Source organism: Chenopodium album, chromosome 25 (genome assembly GCF_948465745.1).
Source record: "Chenopodium album chromosome 25, dcCheAlbu1.1, whole genome shotgun sequence".
Classification (NCBI taxonomy): domain Eukaryota; kingdom Viridiplantae; phylum Streptophyta; class Magnoliopsida; order Caryophyllales; family Amaranthaceae; genus Chenopodium; species Chenopodium album.
In genome coordinates this window covers 9,312,131-9,325,583 of record NC_137858.1, presented here as the reverse complement: position 1 = coordinate 9,325,583, position 13,453 = coordinate 9,312,131, and the positions used below count along the sequence as shown (strand labels likewise).

The window sequence follows — 13,453 nt, the reverse complement described above, 5'->3', positions numbered from 1 at the left end:
TAAATGAATGTCCTAACAAATAAGGTTAGTGAGAGTTCCAGACTTTTAGTCTTTTAGATATGCTCCATGGTCCATTCCTCAAATGGTCTAAAGATTCAAAATTAGGTCCAATTTAAAGACATATGTCAATTACTCACTTTCGTCTTAATTTTTAATAATCTTCTAATAATCTTAGCTATACGCCTAACCTATACGTTATCTTGTTATATTTAGAAACTAGGTTAAAATCCCGTGCCATGCACGGTAATTTTTAATACTTAATACTTATCATTAGTTTAACACTGTTATTTAACTATAAAAATTTATACTTAATGCAAAATAGGATGAAAGTTTTGTAATTATAAAAAAATTTATCACTAAAGAAAACAGGGAAAATAATATATGCATCACTAATAAAAATAATTAAGAATTACAGTACAAAGTATAGATTAGAAACTATTATTGCATTATATTGTATAAAAAAAATACTTTTATATCTTTGTTTGAATGTGTACAGATAGAATATATACTTATTAGATAGGAAATGAAATATTATTGTATAGTTTGTATTAAAAACTTCTCTATTAAGCTTTGGCCAAAAAAAATTAAAAAAAATAAAAATAAAACTTTTGGAGGGAAAATATTTAACCAGGAGATGACATGTGTCATTCCTGGTTTCGCCTTTAGTATAAAGTTATAGATTAGAATTATTAATGTTTATTAACCTGTTATTAGAGGTTAAAATTTCAGGCGGGCAAACTTTACTTAAACTACAATAACTCAAATTTCAATACCTAATTTGCAACAAATGCTAAAGTTAAGTACACAACTTTTATATTAACTAGGTTGGGGTGTGTTCTATTCACCTGATTTTCACTGATCTGAACTTATCTGAACTTACCTGAACTTATCTAAACTTATCTGAACTTATTAGACCTTATTAAAACTTATTTTAGATGTAATTTGTACTTGGTTAACCCTTATTAAAACTTATTAGACCTGATCTGAACTTATCTGAACTTAACTGAACTTATCTGAACTTATTACACCTGAAATAAGTGAAAATAAGGTGAACAGAACAGATCCTAGATCCCGTGCCATGCACGGTGATCAATAATTATATTTATACTTATAGATTATTGGTTAATAAGTATTATTATAAATTAGTCGATGAATAACAATTATGTGATAGGTTGATTTAATATTTGCATTTTTTAATTGAAACATCTAATATACCACTAAAAAAAAGTAGACAAAAAAAAAAAAAGCAATCTTTTTCTTATTGTAAAATAAGTCACAAATTATTTTAAGAGTATAATTTTTTGTTTATAATTGCCTAATTTTTTTTTAGAAAGAGTTGTGAAATCTTTTTATTTTAGATATAATAATTACTACATTAATATGGAATATGTATAAAAAAAATAATATTATATTTTTGTAAAAAATTTATTTTCTTAATTAATAAATTTTTTTAATTTTAAAAAAAAAAAAAAATTGAGGACACACCGGGAGATGACATGTGCCATCGCTGGTGTGTCTTTTAGTATTTAGTATATTGACTCCTAAAACTTATGGGTGGATTGAGACAAATCATAAGCCTAGTATATCAAGGGATATATTAGTCATTTAACAATGAAATTGAGAGTAAATTTGTCATTTGAATCCTATCTTCCTCCATTTTTCTTCTCACCCATGACCAAGGTAGCTCAAAATCCACCTTCAAAAATTCTACTTTGTTCCTCCACGCGAGCCATTCCTCCCCACGAGCCACCATTGCTGTTGAGATGGAGATGCCACTGCGAATGAGATGCTTTCCCTAAGTGGTTAAGTATGACTATTGTTTATTTTATTTGCTACCAGGGGTGTCTTTTTTTTTTTTGTTTTCAGTCGCTGCAAAGTGGCTGGTGTTAGGGCCATTATTGTTATTGAGAAAAGATTAAGAAGACAACATTAAGTAGATGAAAATGATGAATTTGTTATTTGTGGTGGCTGTGATGAGTTTTGTTGTGATGGTGGTGGTTAAGATGGTGATGGAGCGGGTGGAAGACCAATTTGTCTTAAGAAATATTTTTGAAAATAAAGATAAAAATAAAACACAAACTTTTAAATAAATCGGATGTACAATAAATATTGTACATCCGTTATAAAGTTATCCCTAAAATAAGTAAAAGTTACCCTAATATGGATAAAAGTTACCCTAACATAAATAAATGTTACAAAATATTTATACTTTATTAATAAAAGTTACCCAAAAAATTGTAAAAATGACCCTAAATTTGATAAAAAGTGACCCCCGATGTACAGTAAATTACTGTACACCGGATGTATACAAAAGTTATTAAAAATAAAAATGGAAGAAGTTTTAAAAAATTACCTATTTTGCCACCGGATATCACAATAAGTATACCGGGTTGATTAAGGGGCACTCCCCCTTTAGATTTGTAGGAGTATAAGAAGAGAAATTGGAAATAAATCAATAAAAGAAATCATCATTGACCGTAGAAAAAGGCTAAAGGCATAAAGGAATTAAAGTCAATATCCTACATGATAGCTACATTAACCATTCATCATCACTAACAACCTGAAAACAAACAATCAAATTCAGCCCACCATTTTCCTCTCAATTGTATTATATTCAAACAACAACAACCTTTCCTCTTCACAAGCAGCCAGAGAATCTCCAATCTCCTTTGAAATCCACAAACTCATGTTGTCCCTTACCCCTTGATTTTCATTATACACTCGAGCGATCTTATAATCAACTACGACAAAAACAATTTTTTACTCATCAATTCATAATTTATAACTATATAAAAATATAATTTACCAAAAATTAAATAAATATATAAGTACATTCGGGTGTATAACAGACACTCTCGAGTCTCGGCCACTAAATAAATAAAAAAATAAAAAACCCTGAAAATCTGAACTCCAAATTCAGACAATATTACCATACTTTTCAGTCTTTTCGCATACCAAAATATCAACCCACCAAACCCACCCCAATGGCCTAAAAAACCTCCCTTTCTCTCTCTCTCTCTCTCTCCCTCTCCTCGTTTACATCACTCCACATTTCTTCGACAACAACATTCAACAATGGCTTCTTCACTCTCAAATCTCTATTCATCAACATCTCTCAAACCCAAGATTTCCCACCTCCCAAACATCACCAAAAGCCCGATTTCAGGCCCGAAATCAATCTCCTTCAAACCCATTTCATCTGTGGCCCGAGACATACCCGCTGATCTTTCTACTTCATCTTCTTCATCAACCAATAATCTGCCATCTTTACAGAAGAAGAAGGAAAATGGGGTTTTGGAGAAAGACCCTCGGGCCTTGTGGGCCCGATATGTGGAGTGGTTGTATCAGCACAAAGATTTGGGGTTGTATTTGGATGTGAGTAGAATTGGGTTTACTGAGGAATTTGTTAAGGAAATGGAGCCAAGATTTCAGAAAGCTTTTAAGGATATGGAGGAGCTTGAAAATGGCGCCATTGCTAACCCAGATGAAGGTAGAATGGTGGGTCATTATTGGTTGAGGAATTCGAATCTTGCTCCTACCTCGTTTTTGAAGACTCAGATTGATGATACTCTTGATCGTGTTTGGCAGTTTGCTAATGATGTTGTTTCTGGCAAGGTACTGTTTTTTGGTTTTTGTTAAGTACTTTTTCTCTGATCATTCTGCTTTGTGGCCTTGTGGGGCCGTGAACGACAATGATGTGGACGAGATTTGATCTGATTGTATGGACTTTTAATTCAGTAAGCTAGCTGGCTTATGTTTTTTGGAGCTCAGTTTAGTTAAAGTTTGTGTAAGAACAGAAAATTAAAAGTGAAAAGTTCAATTGAAGTTTAAGGTTTTGAGTGGATTTATTGAGAAAATTGGATTGATTTATGCCAATGTATGGGGTTTTTGGTGGAAGATTAGTAATTAATTGGACTAATTTATGATAGGGAGATTTTTAGTTTGTTAGGGTAATTTTATTGGAGGGAAATTTGGAATTTGATTGTGACTACTAATTTAAGGTGAAGTTGGTTGTTTTGGATTAGTATGGTAATTTTTTTTTCCCCTATGTTTATGAGATCATATTAGTTGATATAATGTGATAACTTATGAGGTTCAATCAAGCATATGTGGAAGTTGGGTTTTGTACCAAAGGAAGTGAAGTTAGAGTGGAGGGATTTAGTATCTTACATAAGCTGAAAAGGGGATTTATGTGCTATGTGTAGCAGTTATCTATATTTGAAAGTTCATGTTGATTTCAATGTCTTGAGTAATCGAAGATAACTAACCGGAGTATGATTGAAGTTGGGCTAAAAACGATAGATAAGGGCAGCTGATTGGGAAATGCTTATGATCGATGTCAATCTCATGCAAGGCCAGATGAATGATAAGTTATGTAGTAAGTGTTTAAGATGTACATCAGATCATCAGATGTATATGCTAATTGTTAATTACCAATTGAAGTTTGGCATTGGCATAATTGATTTATTGTGTCTGTGTTGATAAAGAAGAGTCGAAAATGGAGTGGAATCACCTGTAGGAAATCTAGTCTTCATGTGCTGTATAGGAGAAAATATTGTTACAGAGTGGTAGCATCAAGAATGTATAAGTATTTCTATTTCATGAATGTTTTGTTTGGACTTTTCGTTGTAGTAATCCATGTACAACTGTTGCAGATTACGGCTCCAAATGGACAACGATTTACCCAAATACTTTCTGTCGGAATTGGTGGTTCAGCACTTGGGCCTCAATTTGTTGCAGAAGCACTAGCTCCTGACAATCCACCCCTCAAGGTATCTGATATATTGTCCATTTGCTTCATTTCTTCTCCATTCGTCCTTTTTTGGTCTTTTTTTTTTTGTCTAAAACCCTCCATTGTCCATAGAAACTCTATCAACTTTTGTTGCACTTAGTTCCCTTCGCCTACCTGCCTTACAATTTTTGGCTAAGTTGTGAACTCGTGACGCTTTTGTACTCATGCAGATAAGATTTATTGACAATACTGACCCAGCTGGAATTGATCATCAAATTGCTCAACTTGGTCCTGACCTAGCTACAACACTTGTGATTGTTATTTCAAAGGTTTGTCGAAATCGCTTTTCTTTTAGAATGCACTGGAGTTTCATTAATGCCAATTATCTCAAGTAGCTGCCTACTTTTTTCTGTGTGATCATCAGAGTGGTGGTACACCGGAAACAAGAAATGGTCTATTGGAAGTACAAAAAGCCTTTCGTGAAGCTGGATTGGTGTTCGCAAAACAGGTTTTGATCTCAGGTCCTTGTTTGCTACTTTTTGTCATAAATGTCTGCCAAAAACATGGGTTTCTGATTGGACACTCCACCTCTGCTTGTGCTGTGGGCCTGTGGCGATTACGTTTAAGAGATCTATGTTCCATGAGCTTCCATGAATCACTGTTTCAAAGACTATAGCATCTTTTCTATCATGCTTGGTTTATGTCCAATGAATTATGAATTTATGAGCATTATTGTGATGAATTTTATTTTGTTAGAATTTATTTTCTTCTATTACACTCAGACGGCGGACTTTGTTTTGCTATTGAAATTACTTTTGGCAGGGTGTTGCTATTACACAAGAAAACTCATTGTTAGATAACACTGCACGAATTGAAGGCTGGATAGACAGATTTCCTATGTTTGATTGGGTGGGTGGTAGAACTTCCGAAATGTCTGCTGTAGGTTTACTTCCAGCTGCTCTTCAGGTCAGTTGCCTCACTGACAGATGGAAATATGCCTCTTTATAGTATATGTACTCAGTCTGAAGCCAGTGTTTTGTAGGGAATTGACATAAAAGAAATGCTTGCTGGTGCAGCTTTAATGGACGAGGCAACTAGGATTCCTGTGGTAAGCTCTCATGATTGTCTTGCTGCCATGTTTGTCATAAGATTCTGATGCTTATATAGGTGTATGCATTATGAAAGATGGTGCAATAATGTGCTGCAATCTAACTTTAAATATTGCCCTCTTGTTGTGCCTGAATGATATTGGATCAACAATTTTATTCTTTCATTTATGAAGAATTCCAAAATGAAATTCTTTTATTACTGAATAAATGAGATCGAAATTCTTGTGTTGCTTATTTGGTTGAGTTTGGTTCTCTCCACCATCATTTTTGATAAGTTTCTTTTTGCAGCTGAAAAGTAATCCTGCAGCATTGCTAGCTCTCTCCTGGTACTGGGCATCAGATGGTGTCGGTTCAAAGGTATTTACTGTTCAAGGTTTTGTGTTATCTGAAGATTTGGAATTTATTGCGGTTTCATCCTATTAACTACTCTGTAGTAAGTTTGCTTTTGACATCCTCTTTTTTGTTCTGCAGGATATGGTTGTTCTTCCTTACAAGGACAGTCTATTACTCTTTAGCCGGTACCTGCAACAGCTGGTCATGGAGTCACTTGGGAAGGAGTTTGACCTCGATGGTAACAGGGTATGCATGTTGGATATATTTAATGTGTGATGTTTAAACTTCAAACTGCATATCATAATTCCTGGTATTTGAAGAACTTATTTTGCATTTTCATCATTACTAAATTGATTGTTATGTCCATTTACTGATTTACATGAAGGTGATGCCAATTGGACAGACTTTGTGAGTGTCAGCAGGCAGCTATGGATTAGCTGATTTTTTTTTGGGACTACTGTGTTACATAAAATAAAGTTGCAGCATAATCTGTTTACTGTACACCTTAAGAAGAAATATTTGAAAAAAAAAAAATTAAAATCATAGCTGTAGTTGCATGCATTTGGTGGGCAATATTTTCTTTAGACTTCAAACACAACAATAACAACAAAGCATAAATTTTTCCTTAGACTACAAGTGAACTAATTGGTAAAATAATACTCAGTAATGTGGTAATGCACAATTTTCATATGGGTATATCCAAGAAGAAATAGAATCCATGGGTACATAGGCAGAGATATTGCTTGGAGCATGAACTCTTAACATTTTTTTTCTTAACAATGACTATACAAACCAGATCAATAAATTGGACATACTTTAATGAGAAAATTTTTAATATCACCTTCTTAAAAAGCAACCAGGGTAATGAATAAGAAGATAAAAGTTTTTATACAAAACTACTGCGTGTTTAATAAGGGAAGCATATTCCAAGTATACCGAGTTTGGAGAATTCTATTAGTATCACCCAGAAGTGTTACTTAGAAGTGTCATTTTATGTGCTTCCTAATTACATGTACTCTCTCCAATTTTCCATTCACAAATATGTCGCTTTATTTTTCATTATCAAATTTGAGCATTAATTTTTTTTTTTTTTAAGATATAATGGTACAAGACTAACAACTATAAAACATTTATTTTAATATCACTATATCAATACTATCTCCATGTTGTAACTTGTAGATTACTTAATCAAGGTGTCCTTAATAGATTGATGGTCAGTCTGGCATGGAAATAAAAACCAATGTCTTATTTATGAGTGGTGTATGATTGGAAAAAGAAAAAGAAAACAGAGGAGCAAATTTGGAAAACTAGTTGCACAAGCTGCAATGTAATCCTCTAAAAGACCTGCGCGCGTTGAATTTAGATTTGAATTTGAACTTTTGAATATTTCCTGTATAAAGTAAATGCTTTACACAACCATGCATGCAAAAGAGGCAAACCATGCACCGAGTGTCAATCTATTCAATGCCATTAGATTTTTTGGATTTAGTTGGAGCATCATGTGTGTTGATAATTCCGAGATGTCACATTTAGTAATGCCTCATGGCCCTCAACAAATGCATTTAAAAACTAATTGTTGATTCCATATAAACTACTGCCTCCCTTCAAAAAAAAAAAAAAAAAAAAACTAATGCCTTTTTATAGTTGTAACACAACTGAAAGAAGACTTATTTTTCTTAATATGTCACATACATTGGTGCAAATTGGGAAGCCCAGCTGTTGAATTTTTTTATTTAAAAAAAAGGCAAATTGGTTTCCTTTTCATTTCACCTTATTGTATCTGGGCTTCAACTTCATTGTCCTTACGACCATCTTCTCTATCGTGACAGGTGAACCAAGGGATTAGTGTCTATGGAAATAAAGGAAGCACAGATCAGCATGCGTAGGTTTTTGCAAATTTGTAAACATGTATCAATAAGTGCTCTATATGGCAATCTTTGTCTCTGGAAGGCAAGGCCTGATTTTTTTTTATTTTGTTTATTTTTTTTTTCAGCTATATTCAACAACTGAGGGATGGTGTTCACAACTTCTTTGCCACATTTATTGAAGTACTGCGTGATAGACCTCCAGGTCATGATTGGGAGCTTGAACCAGGTGTCACATGTGGTGACTATCTCTTTGGAATGTTACAGGTTAAGCTTCTGAAGTTGATTTTTAAAAAATTCAATAGCATATTTAATGATTATGGACTTTGTGTATACTCCGTACTTCATTGGGTTTGCTTACAATGTGTTGCTAAATTTATCCTGTATGTTTACCCCAGTCCTGTATCCTGTGGAAGATCTTTCTAACTCTTAAAAGTCGATTTCTTTTATGGTTGCTTGGTGAATGCCTAATACAGTAGCAATAATGATGGCTCTGCTTGTAGATGGTGTAACTTTTAAATCTTCCAGGTTTAGATTGCAGGACACTTTACGTCTAGAGTAGAGAATTTATAGTTTTTAATTTATCCTAAACTTTTTCATTTCCTGTTCCACCGCAATATGTTAACTTGACTAAGCTTAACTTGGATTGACGACTTAGGCTTCATTCTTTTCCTCCAAAAAAAATCCTTGTCTGAACTTTATTTGGCCGTTATCTGAACCCTTATTTTAAAGGTAATGTATGACCTCTGTCATGAGTTGTTGACTTTAGCTTTCGTAGTTCTGGAATAACATTTATCCAGAATCATGACTGCATCAGTACACGGGTTATCAACAACCCAATTACTTTCACATGGCTCCCACCTCTGACGTGGCTGTATTCTTCGGGTGTGAGGGTATAAGTATGCAGTCATGTATTTGAGACTGCATAAAAGCTGTTAATATTTTCCATGAGGGCTATTTAGTGAGAAGCTTAATATTGCAAAGCCTAAAAATTGAAATGTTGGCCACTACTAGCTTTTTCACTTCATGAAACAAATGCATTTTGCAAATTTTCTTGATGTCTTATTATTATAATTGGTGCTTTGCAGGGTACAAGGTCAGCTCTTTATGCAAATAACCGTGAGTCTATTTCTGTCACTGTGCAAGAAGTGACACCTAGGTCAGTTGGTGCTATGGTAGCACTATATGAACGAGCTGTTGGGTTATACGCCTCACTTGTCAACATAAACGCATATCATCAACCAGGTATCTTGTGTCATCGACTTAAATGAGTTAACTGCACAGTACAATGCGCTGGACCAATCTGGATTAAGTGACAAAATGAGGAAACTGTTTATATTGTAACATTTTTATCTCGTTTCTTATCTGCATGCTTTTTGTATCCAAATTTCTAGGTGTGGAGGCAGGTAAAAAAGCTGCAGCAGAAGTATTAGGTCTTCAGAAACGGGTTCTAGCTGTACTCAATGAGGCCAGGTTTGTTTGCCTTGGCTCTTCATTTCTTTTGCTTGTGCACTCAGTTATTCTGTAATCTGTATTGCTGCTAAAAGCTAAGAACGTCCTTACCTGTTTATAGTTGCAAGGATCCTGTTGAGCCATTGACGATTGAAGAAGTGGCTGATCGTTGCCATTGCCCCGAAGATGTAAATCACTGTTTCTTGTTCTCCATAAGGGATATAATGTGCTCTTGTATGAGCTGTATCCTACATTCCTAACCGACAATGAAGTCTAATTTGACCTTTGTTTTCTGCAGATTGAAATGATTTACAAAATAATTGCTCACATGGCAGCCAACGATAGAGTGGTTCTCGCAGAAGGCAACTGTGGCTCTCCTCGAAGTATTAAGGCCTTCCTTGGAGAATGTAATGTCGATGAACTATATGCGTAGGTTATACTAAAAGAGAAGCAATAATAAAGTGCAAAAGAGAAGAAAAAACATATTTTCGAGTGTTAGAACTGTGATTGTTAGGGATTTGCTGCCGGGGTTGGCTCAAAAGGAAATTGTGCCCGGAAATTCTTGACCTGTTGGATACTGGTATTCTTTCTAATATAGCTTCTTTCCCAAATAATGATATAACTTTTTTCTTTTAATAAATCATTTACAAACAACTTGAACCAGATAGCATTTGTTCAAAAGTACAAAATTTCTGGTACTGGTAAAAGAAATTTTGTTGGCAATGTTTGAAAAATGAGTCACGCTATTTGCATTGCTTACAGTCACACAATTAGAAGAGAGCGAACTTGTTAAGCAACTACAATAGCATCTCTCATTTTCAGCGGCTTTTGCTGCTCGCATCAAGATGTCCAGACAAACCTCACTTCCACAAAAATTCTCCACATTTTAAGCTCTAGTATAACAAAACTTCGCGCAAGATTAATGTCCAATCATTGATCTGCTTGACGACCAAAGATTATACTGAGTATCAAAGTTTGAGAAAATTGCAGCATGATTTCATTCCTGCTATGTAGTTAGCAAATTCACAAAGTACAACACGAAATTGATTTTGTGCTAGGAAAGACTATGTATGAAAGTCGTTTTAAATTTCGAAAATTATTATTCTACGTATTGAATACCATGGTATCGGACCACTTTTTCTTGAGCATACTAACAATAAAACACTTTGAAGGTACAAGTCAAAATTTTAACATAGAGATATTAATTCATTAAAACACATCCATACACCATTAACTATGAACATTATGCATAAAAAAAAACGTCAACACCCAAACTGTGGACAATCTTCCAAAATGTCAACACCCTGAAAAAACAATAACAATGTACAAAAGTACAAAGTACATTAACTCATCTGATGTTGACATTGAAGCTTCAAACCAAAATTTGCATTTTAAAATTGTTGAAACACATCTCTGAAGTTTGCATTTTGCTAATGATTGAGTATTATTTATATGATTATGATATGCTGATAATTATATGTGGATAATATATACTATAAGCTTGGGTTTATTACTTTATATAAACTAAAGATTAACATTCAACTATCCGTTAAGAGCAAAACACTCTAGTAAAATTTAAGTCCACTATAATTTATGATTACTACAGCTAATGTTCAAATTAAAGTACACTTTAAAAAGGCTTCTTTAATTACCTAATTTTTGATATTTTGGTAAAAACTTCACTTTATTTTTCCTTTTCCTTATCGCAATTAGTGAAATTTTTATCACATTTTTTCAATTTACTTATATTTATAAAAATCCACATTCTATTCTTTAATTGCAAGCTACTTTAATCATTTAAAGAACCTTAAAAAGAATAAAATGAAAAGCATTTTAAAGAAAGTTATTTTCTACTGTAATAAGGAATTAAGGGCCTGTTCACTTCAGCTTAATTGCTATTCAGTTCAGCTCCTAATTTCCTTATCTCATGAAATATTCAGTTTAGTTCAGCTCAGTTCGGTCAAGCTCCAATCAGTTCAGTTCAGTTTAGCTAAGTTCAGTAAGGGCCTAATTTGATTGACTAAATTGAACTGAACTGAACGGAACTTATTGGAGCTGAATTGAACTGAATATTTTATGAGAGAAGGAAAAATATAAGAACTGAACTGAGCTGAACGAAACTTATTGGAGCTGAACTGAACTGAAATGAGAATAAGCTGAAGATAACAGGCCCTAAATGTGAACAGGCTCTAAGCGCCAATTTAGGTTTAACTTTAAATGTTCACGTTAAAGTAAAAATGGATGGTAAGTTGCAATTAATTCCTAATATAACAACAATATATAAGTGCTAAGCTAACAATTTATGGCTTCCAAAAACCAAAAAAAAGACTAACAAATTATGGGAATGATGCTATGAGAATAAAAAAAATGAGGTTAAAAGGCGTGGTTGGTTATAATTTACAAGGTGAGTTATTCACGTTAAAGCCATGAATATTTATGCCAATATATAAAGTTATGGCCATTGAAGTATAATTTTGTACTATATAATAATGTACAACAATATTTGCAATTCTCACTTTTCTTTTAGGATTACTAACTCTGGTAAGACCCCTGTTTTCAAGTTTGTTTTTGGTCTGATAATTGATAAGAGGATTCAATTTTGTGAATTCAATACTATAAGGTAAATCTCCAACCAACTACATCAACCTTTATTTTGTATTTGCAATTACAACTTAATGTCAACCATAATGAAAGAAATGAATCAACACATTACATGATTGTCCATATCTAACTTGTGAGGCCATCCCTTAAAAGGATATATAGCAATAGCATGCATTATAAAATAATTGTCCATATGACCATATTTAACTTTTGAGGTCAATTTTAATCAATGTTGACCAATTAAATCAATTGCATCACAACTCACAAGATTCACAACATAGTAAACTCCCAAATAAAATCATGGAGTACAAGATAGTAAATCTTTTAATGGTAGTATCGCATCATAACTCAATATCATTTATAGAAAAGTTATGACAAAGTTCATGACCTTTGACCATATCAAAGCTACATCATAAATCATACTCCCTCCGTCCCCAAATGATAGTCCCTTATGGGCAAAAATCACGGGAATTAAGAAACTTAAATAAAAGTAGTAAAATTACATTGAAAATATAAATTTACATTGGGTATGTAAAATAGTAGAGAGAGAAAGTAATAAAAGTACATTGAAAAACAAAATTTACATGGGAAACTTAAATTTGCACAAATATTGTTGTGATTGGAGGAAATTTTGATAAAAAATTGATATTAATGGTACTTAAAAAAAGCAAATGGGACTATCAATTTGGGACTAAAAATAGGCCATAAGGGACTATCATTTAGGGACGGAGGGAGTACTTGTAACTTGTACTAGAGTAGTATAATATTTATTATGTATAATTAAAACTTGCCCCACAATTAATAAATTTATTCATGGAGTTCAAATTTTGCTAAACTAAGATTTTTAGTTAGAGAATAGAGATTACCTTATCGGTACGAATATATCTTATTTTTTAGATGCCTATTTGTTAATACGGAATCTAAAAATTTTGAGTGTTAACATGAGTTTTTTTTTTTCTTTTCACATGTAAAATAAAAGAAGTGACAGTAGTAAAACATTTGGATATTTAAAACGTTGTGCAGAAAAATAGAAAATTCACATCTTAACATTTTTATCATGCACAATTTATATGTTTACCCTCAAAATGTCATACCAAATTAGAAATTAATCTATTTGGTTTGCATAATCCAAACGCAAATTTTATTGATTAAATAAAGTACAAAACAATTCACATTTTTTTTAAAAACAAGACAACAAAAATTGGTAGCATAACCAAAGAATAAAACAGGGGGAGGTTTACTGTGGGGTCAAATGTGGGACCCACAATCCATGTGACATTCATGAATTTTTTAAATTTGCCGTAGAAATTTTACGAGGTGAGAAGCTCTCAGTTCACACTCCAACGTTCGACTGTTACCAT

General features: G+C 33.0%; 1 protein-coding gene across 1 annotated transcript; it reads left to right on the top strand.

The window, feature by feature from the left end:
- The first annotated feature begins 2,904 nt into the window (after positions 1-2,904).
- Positions 2,905-10,145, top strand: LOC145614248 (glucose-6-phosphate isomerase 1, chloroplastic-like). Its single transcript, XM_081669268.1, has 14 exons — positions 2,905-3,615; positions 4,656-4,772; positions 4,963-5,061; positions 5,157-5,240; positions 5,555-5,698; positions 5,775-5,840; positions 6,130-6,198; positions 6,313-6,420; positions 8,004-8,056; positions 8,168-8,306; positions 9,128-9,284; positions 9,434-9,512; positions 9,613-9,679; positions 9,790-10,145. The coding sequence occupies exons 1-14, from the start codon at positions 3,076-3,078 to the stop codon at positions 9,922-9,924; spliced, it is 1,857 nt and encodes a 618-aa protein (XP_081525394.1). The 5' UTR covers positions 2,905-3,075; the 3' UTR covers positions 9,925-10,145.
- Positions 10,146-13,453: the final 3,308 nt, after the last annotated feature.

What these genes read in the sequence shown, in the direction of transcription:
- LOC145614248 (XM_081669268.1), top strand. Translation starts at nt 3,076, where the DNA reads ATGGCTTCTTCACTCTCAAATCTCTATTCATCAACATCTCTCAAACCC. An exon ending in TTGTGATTGTTATTTCAAAG is followed by an intron (nt 5,062 to 5,156) that starts GTTTGTCGAAAT and finishes TGTGATCATCAG; the next exon opens with AGTGGTGGTACACCGGAAAC. An exon ending in AGGCAACTAGGATTCCTGTG is followed by an intron (nt 5,841 to 6,129) that starts GTAAGCTCTCAT and finishes TTCTTTTTGCAG; the next exon opens with CTGAAAAGTAATCCTGCAGC.